The sequence below is a fragment of the Apis dorsata genome, unplaced genomic scaffold (assembly GCF_000469605.1).
Source record: "Apis dorsata unplaced genomic scaffold, Apis dorsata 1.3 scaffold_74, whole genome shotgun sequence".
Taxonomy (NCBI): Eukaryota; Metazoa; Arthropoda; class Insecta; order Hymenoptera; family Apidae; genus Apis; species Apis dorsata.
In genome coordinates, this window is record NW_006263372.1 from 1480003 (window position 1) to 1488106 (window position 8104).

General features: G+C 30.9%; 1 protein-coding gene and 1 long non-coding RNA gene across 3 annotated transcripts in view; both read left to right on the forward strand.

Moving 5' to 3' along the window:
- LOC102678434 (icarapin-like) overlaps positions 1-8104 on the forward strand; it is a 41496-nt gene that overhangs the window by 17823 nt on the left and 15569 nt on the right. For both annotated transcript variants that reach the window (XM_006610518.2, XM_006610517.2), the window contains exon 2: positions 7410-7613. In XM_006610518.2, the coding sequence (XP_006610581.1) occupies positions 7410-7613 (204 nt within the window). The remainder of the gene's footprint in view (positions 1-7409; positions 7614-8104) is intronic.
- On the forward strand, positions 5188-6997 carry LOC116184891. The gene is made up of 2 exons (XR_004149551.1): positions 5188-6168; positions 6853-6997. It is a non-coding gene; the product is annotated as an uncharacterized LOC116184891 (long non-coding RNA).

Sequence of the window (8104 nt, forward strand, 5' to 3'; positions counted from 1 at the left end):
TCTTACCTAACCTCACTTTTTTCTTTAAATATTGTTTTGTGGTTACGTTTCTCTATAGCTGAAAATAGATACAAGATTTTATATTTTATAAGTTTTAAAGGCTAAATTTTAAAAATTTAACAATTTGAAATTTTGAAAATTTAGAAATTTATAATTAATATGATATTATTTGAAATTTTAACAATTTTAGTGAGAAATTATTTTCCAATAATGTGGTAGAAATTATTTTACGTTCATAGACTTATAGGTTAAGAACGGATTCTATGACATCGTATAGACACTCCGAGATGTCTAAATACTCCTTTTGGGGACACCGCAACAGCACATCGCACTTTAAATGTTGAGTTTCATTCAGATTAACTCGCTTCCGAGTTAAGTTTCCTTTTCCGAGTTGAAAGTCAATGAGATAATTGAAATCTTATGTTCCTCATAGCCACATTCCCTCGAACTTTCGAGATTTTTTTTTTTTTATCTTACATCAAATATATTTCTTTATTTTATTTATTTTATTGAAATTAAAAAAATTCAAATTTGAAAACTTTTTTTTATCTCTGATTTGGATAAATCAATTCGTGATTTTTAAATTGTAAAGAATTTGAAAATTTAAAAGAATTTAAAGAGATTTAAAAAAAAAATTGAAAAACATAAATTAAAATAAATTTCCCTCGATATTCTCGAAGAGCATATAATAAAAATTAAATCCACTCAACAACAAAATTTCTCGCCATAATATAACCTCTCAGCAACAAGCCTCTCTAAAATTTCATTCAACATTGTAAATATTTCATTGATTTGATTATCACTTCTCGGTGTATTTAACTCTCAAAACACGGCATAAACACGTACAAACTTTATTCATACTTAATACAATCCCCTTCCCCGAGCTGCATAAATAATCAAACAAACGTTAAAACAACCATTTATCCACGCGAGGCGTGAATTGATCGAATGAAATTACACCAATTAAAAATCAAATGTACCGATAACAAATACATCGATGCGAAGAAAGCTGTCGGTAAATAACGAGCTGTTTAACCATCATAAAACACGCCGTCTTTGAAAATACGTCGTCTTGGGTTGATAAAGCTCGTGATAAGCTGACAGAACAGAGAGCATAAGGTACTTAAAATAACGCAAGGTCCACTTGTAATCATTATATATTCGCATCGATTTCCATAAAGCCTCCTCTGCATCGTTCGTTGCACTCTACGATTTCCTGCAGTTGGCAATTGCGACGACTTGATACACTGCGGTATAAATTCAATGAGAATATCGGACCGCGTACGTTTCCTACATGCATGCTTGTATAGGCCGATTCATATAACTCTAAAAAGTTATAATATTGAAAATATTTCATATATTGAAATTGCATTAAATAGGGATATAGAAATGTTCTTTTTTTAATTAGACGTTAAGGCAAAATTATTTTTCTTTTTTTTATAAGAAATATTTATTTAAGAAGAGATATGATATAAAATTTTTGTAAAAATTTTAATTATTCCATTTATGTAAAATTTTATTTATTCTAAATTTAATAACAATAATATATCATAAAAAATATGTATTTATTAGAGATATCGTGTTATTCATCCTGTATAATATCCCTTTATCGTAACATTTATCGACGATATTTCTCTCTACTTTTATACGTTTTTTAGATCAATTTTTATTTTTTTCGAACACCTCGAAACGAGATTTTCTCGAGGTTAAGACGAACCATAAACAAACCATACGAAGATATACGAAGTAAATATCGAGATTGGCTTTTTATCGGCACTGGACCGTGTGTTACACAATGTGTTTATGTAGGGTCGTGCGCATTGGAGGGGAAACATTATCATCCGCTTAATTGCCGGCTATTAATTCAAGTGGTTGTGTCAATGGTTATAGGCTATGCAGTCTGGTATACACTAAGAGGTTCATCCTAATGTTAGCCTAGGCTACTGTCATCGAGAACGTTACCGTATCCTCCTATCTGTTCTATATATATGGCAAGCCACGATCCTTTGCCCATAATTACTATAATTACTCGGTGTCCAGGAATAAACGATCGGTTTCGAACTATCGAATTGATAAGCGTTTTCTCGATTATTAAATTCGTGCTTGAAATTAATATCTAAGACAAATTGTGTGACAATGTGATAAAAATTCGTTCGAAAGTATTTCTAATTTTTCTTTTTTTTACAAAAATGAAATTAATCGCGAAAAATTTTTATTGAGTCCAATGTAATATATTTATTGTTAGTAAAATTTGTTTATTATTAAAATTTTTATCAATGGCGATCAAAAGTATTCGATATTCAGAAGAGAAACTGATTGATTTTATCTTCTGAAAAATGTTTAATTTTGTTATCAAACTGATTTCACTTATTTGCAAATTGGAAATGATTAATTTGCGTTTTCTTCCTTTTCGCATCATTAGAGGAGAAAAATAAAAAAATCGAACGAAAAATCTTTGTATTTTATAGAAGAAGTTAAAATCATTTTCTCCAGAAAAAAAAAAAAGAAAAAACAATTTTCGCAAAAAGATAGAAACCCAATCAGATACGTAAGTATACCATTTCATTACTAAAATTCCAAAAAAAAAAAAAAAAAAAAAAAAAAAAAAAAAAAAAAAAAAAAAAAAAAAGAAAAAAAAGAAAAGAGAAACAAAAGAGAGGAAAGAAAAGAAAACGAAGAAAGCAAGAGGGAAAACGCAAAGGGGAAGAGAAGAAAAAAAGAAAAGAAAAGGAGAGGAGGAAAAGGAAATATCAGTTCTTGCTCAGAGCGCGGACCTCGTGGAAAAGAAATGGAATTTTGCCAAGGCTGAGCCGCGCTGGAAATGCCACCGTCTATTTTATTCCGCAGTCAATGGCACTCGGCACCTACTACTCGCCGTACCTCTACACTCTGTTTCCCTTTTTGCAGGCATCGCATTAAACCTGCCTAATGCCACTTGAGAAAGAGAGTGGTGGAGGGGGAGGGGTGGAAAGGAGGTGAGAACCGCGTCCGATAAATCGATCAGGTTCAAATTTCTCAAGGGAAGCGTGGAGGCCCGTGTACAACCGGGGAAAGCGATGGAAAAAAAGTGACGCACGACTTGGTAAAAGTGTCGAAGAATCTAGGGTCCCCTAGATACGTATAGATATGTGTATATAGAGTGTCTCAAAAATTTTTCAACATCCGTAAACTGTGGATTCCTGAGATAATTTCAAACAACATTTTCCTTTCGTTGCGGTTTTGTTAACGAATTATTAACAGAAAAACGCTAGCCAATCACGAAGCGCGTAGCCTAATCGAGACAATAACATTGGCTACGTGGCGTCGATCGAACATGAGTCCAAGCAAAAATATCTCGAAAAAAGTGTGTTTATATTTGTATATTTGTTCATTGTTAATATTATATTTGTTTATTTGTTCATTGTTCGTGATATAATTTTTTATCGATAAAAAAATATTTGTTATATTCAATGTATATATTTGAGATATGTTACTTGGACAAGCACTTGTTCGTGCTCGTTGACAGCACGTAGCCAACGCTACTGTCGTTATAGGTAAATTAGATTACGTGATTGGTTAGTTAATAATTCGTGTTTTTTGTTAATAACTCGTTAACAAAGGCGTAACGAAAGCAAAATGTTCCAACATTTTTGGGAACACCCTGTATATGTAGATAGTTTACCATATTCAGGATAGAGCAGATTTACCGGTTAAGCGTTTCACCGTGTAAATGGTCGACGATAAACTGCTTAAGGGGTTGAAGTTTGGGGAAACTTGTCGAACTTTGGTCGCTCTAGCGCGTCCACTATGAACAATGTACTCTTAGAAATTAATTGTAACGTCTAGGGATATAGTTTGCTGATTCTTCGATACTTTCTGAATTAATGAGGGAGGAACATTTTTGCTAATAAAAAGTTACTTTTGAACAGTCTTTCTGGTTTATGAGAATCATTAAAGAACAGTAATTGATGTTGGAAACTCGATGGAGAAATAACAAAAAGTTTTTTTTGAAAGAGAAGAAGAAATTTATAGCGCTGTTATAATGAATTGTATAGGTGCACAATTGATGATGGACCTCGTGAAAGGTTATAATATTTATTTCGATAAAATACAGCGAAGAATATATTTGCTATATTAGGATAGAGTTAGAATCTATTATATATATCCTCTATCCTAGGATTTTTATTATCCTAGGAACTATTATATATGAACTATGATTAATATTATATTTATAATATAAAGTAATGAAAATTGCAAGAATTGTGAGAAAAAATTAACTTACAAATGTATTCAAAAATCTTTCAATCTTTGATTCATAATTAAATTTTATTAAAACTGATTATTGAATAAGAATAGGAAAATATAATTACTAATTTTGCTCGAAACCATTTATCATTGCCATTGTGTCTTTATTACTAACTTGTGAATGCCATAGAACCATAAAATAACATATATATGTTATAAATCCATTAATTATACGTCCATGAGTCGTACAAAAAAAATTACAAAAAATTATCCAAAAATATCCATGAATTATAATTTAATTTCTTATTAAATAAATGAAATCATCGAGGTTATTCAACCGAAAGTTAAATATAAATATAATCTTATTTCCATGAAAAGAAGAAATGTAATATACAGTGTAATGTCAAATTCATCTCTTCTGTACCATAGAACCCCCTCGAGGGGAGGAATTCAATAAGAGGGTAGTATCTCGTCGTCTGTCAAAACATTTCATTCCATTCGTGGCAGCAATCTCAACGATTTTTCGTCATCGAAACCCATGGCCGCGGATTTCCTCGAGCTATGATAGATCGCGTGTCGTCTTCCTGCGCAATAGGGTTCCGTTGGTAGGAATTAGATTGACTTAAATTGACTCCTACGTTTCTACGTGCGTCAATATGAATTGACGACGGAGTCAATTGGATAATCGCCAAAAGCGTTCGAGGAAAATCTCCCGTGGAGAAATATTCCTCGTTGATACACGTCTCGCTCTATTTTCCAACCGTTTCTCATATATATATATATATNCGCTATCTCTATTGGAAATTGTTTGTGTTAAATTGATGTGAAATGTCGAAATAAAATTTGAAATTTAGTAACTCGGCAAATATTTTTTAATTTGCAGATTTTAAAAATTTAAAAAAGTTTTATTTTGATTTGAATGAGTTCACAGAAAAAAATTACTTTAGTTTATATATATATATATATATATAAATTTGTTTAAAACAATTTTATATAATTTTATATAATCTCAAAATTGTGTTATCTCATATCTAAAATTTGAAATAATTAATTCGCGTAATTGCTTATTTCGAAAGCATTGCAACGTATATAAGATATACAATATACTCAAAACAAAGATGATCTCAAAAACATCCTTAATGCATCTCAGGTTACTTTTATTTCTGACAAGCATCCTGTCTTTCAAAATCTTGCGCACTGTTTTGGTATATACTTCCGTTTTCATCCATCTATTAAATTAAAATTAGATTAACTTCAAATATTTATGATACAGAGAAAACAAATTATTATATTTTAAAAATAAATATCGTAACTTAGACGTGTTCGTGTTACTTTCAACTATCACGATCGATCCTAACCTCACTTTCGCCTCGTTCAGAAAAACATCGTTGCTTTACATTTCGTTTCGTATAAAGGCTGCATCGTGTTTTATGAAGAAAAAAAAAGAAAGAAAAGAAAAGTTGAGATTCTTTGAGAGCAAGAAGCACAACGTGTGGTGGACCGTTTGATATACAAACGAGAGGTGGGGCTGCTAGAAAGAAGATACGATCGATCATTCCGAAACGATAGCTCTGAGACTTTAGTTACACGCAACACTTTGACACGTTGCAAATGAGACGTCGCTGCAAATGGTCAATACCTACTTTTTTTCTTCTCTCTCTCTTTTCTTTCTTTCCCTCCTTCTATTTCTTTCTTTTTTTTTTTTTTTTTTTTAATCCTTACCGACGTGTTCCACTTATCGATTACCGATCGAGTCTGTCCATCGTGTCAACCTACCCGCACAGAAGTACAGAATCCTGCATTTCCTGTCTGACAGTGGAGGTCGGTAGCAAATTCAGTAGCGTGGCACTAAAAGGGCTCGACGATAAATCACTTGGGCAAATTCCTTATAAAGCACTAAGTGCCGCGAGGCGTTTGAAAGGATCGTGGGTCAGAACGCCGGGAGTAAGAATAATTATACGGTTGCATTCCGTTGCTTTTCATTTTTAAGCCCCTTTCACGTAATACATAACTGTTCAACGTTTGAAAGTTTACAGTCTGTAACTGGTTGGTTTATTATTTTTTTATTTTATTTATTAAATTATAATATAGTAAATCATTTTTTTTTTTAACAAATTTTATATTTGAAACTAACTAGTAAAATATTTACTAGTATTTTTAAGAGAAAAATTTTTTAAAAAATTCTTTCTTAAAATATTTAAATTAACATATAAAATTGATCGATTCACAAATTTCTCGATTTTATTAATACGTGTTATTACTATTTAACTTATAGAGAAATAAATTAATTAATTTCAATTCAAATCGATTTATATTTTGAATATAACTCGTTTATCTATGTAAAGATTGGATATTTAATAACTGCTTTATTTCTTTTTTTCTTTTTTTTTTTTTTTTTTTTTCTTAGACAAATGAGAGGATTAAAATCATAAGATGGATTTATCCTACGTTTAAAACGAGATTAAAGAGACTTCCCAGATTTCCTTCTTTTGGATAATTCTTGAAATATTTCTACGTCTTGGAAACTGTCGAATATTTATAATTTTTAATTTCTTTAAATTATTTTCATATATATGATACGCTTAAAAATACCAAATTGATTTATAGATATTATCTCTACAAAAATAGGTTAAACGGAGATTGTACGGTTTCGAGGAGGAATATAAGCTGGATCAAGCAAATTCTTTCCTGGAGAAGGCGATTCTCCGAGATTCGAAGGTTAAACCTAAGATTCTCTCGTGAATGAATATCTTTTTATCATAATGAGATTTTTCTTTTTTTTTTTTTTTTTATAGAAAAAAAGAGAGAGGAAAAGAGAGTATAAAAGAAATATCAATATTTCTTCGATCAATTTAAGTTAGATTAAGTAAATTTAATTTTATTTATGAGATTTTAAAACGTGAAAATTTCCTTTCTAATCCACTTTTTTTTTTTTTATTCTCGTGTACACACACATGTGTATGCAAAGTTGCTTACATCACTGTCAATTTAACTTTATAAACATTGCACATGATGAATACATATTTTTCGCATTAAAACTTTCTATAACGATCCAACCTTTCACCAGTTTATAAATAAGCGACTAGAAGATACATATATAGATTTATATAGATTTCTTCAATGCAATTGCGTGTAAATCATCGAAATGAGAATTCTAATTTCACATTTATTATTTTTTCACAAAGGTGCACGCGATGAGGATAGTAAGGAGGAAAGGAAGAATGTGGACACTGTTCTCATTCTACCATCCCATGAAAGGGATCAAATGATGGCTGCGACTTTCGACTTCCCGAGTTTGAGCTTCGAGGACAGCGACGAGAGCTCGAACTGGAACTGGAATACGTTGCTCAGACCTAACTTTTTGGACGGATGGTACCAAACGTTACAAAGTAAAGCACAAAATATTTTCTACATCATTCATATATTCAATTATCTAATCCATTTTGTTAATTTTCTCCATTGAAAGATTCTTAACATTCAGTTCAGACAGGAATTAGATATCACAAAGTGAATCAAACTTCACTTTTAATCAAGAGATTACTAACATGCACGTTCTTGACATAACATTTCAATCATTCTTTTTCATATTTTCAACACCAACTACAATTCTCTATAGAATAAAAGAAAAATCAGAATAGTGAAGAAATTAATTTTCTTCGAATTTGCATTTGAAAATTCGATACAAATGAAAAGAAATAAAAGAGAAAATTATTCCTCAGAAAAGTTTATTCGCCAGATTCATTCATATCAAACATCATATTTTATTCAATTGAGGAAAAAAAAGAATTTCCTCTCTTACAACCATTCAACGGATCATCTCCTAATTAATATCGCGAAACAGAGCTCGAAATCGAATTCCGGTGGAAATGGCGCGATAATC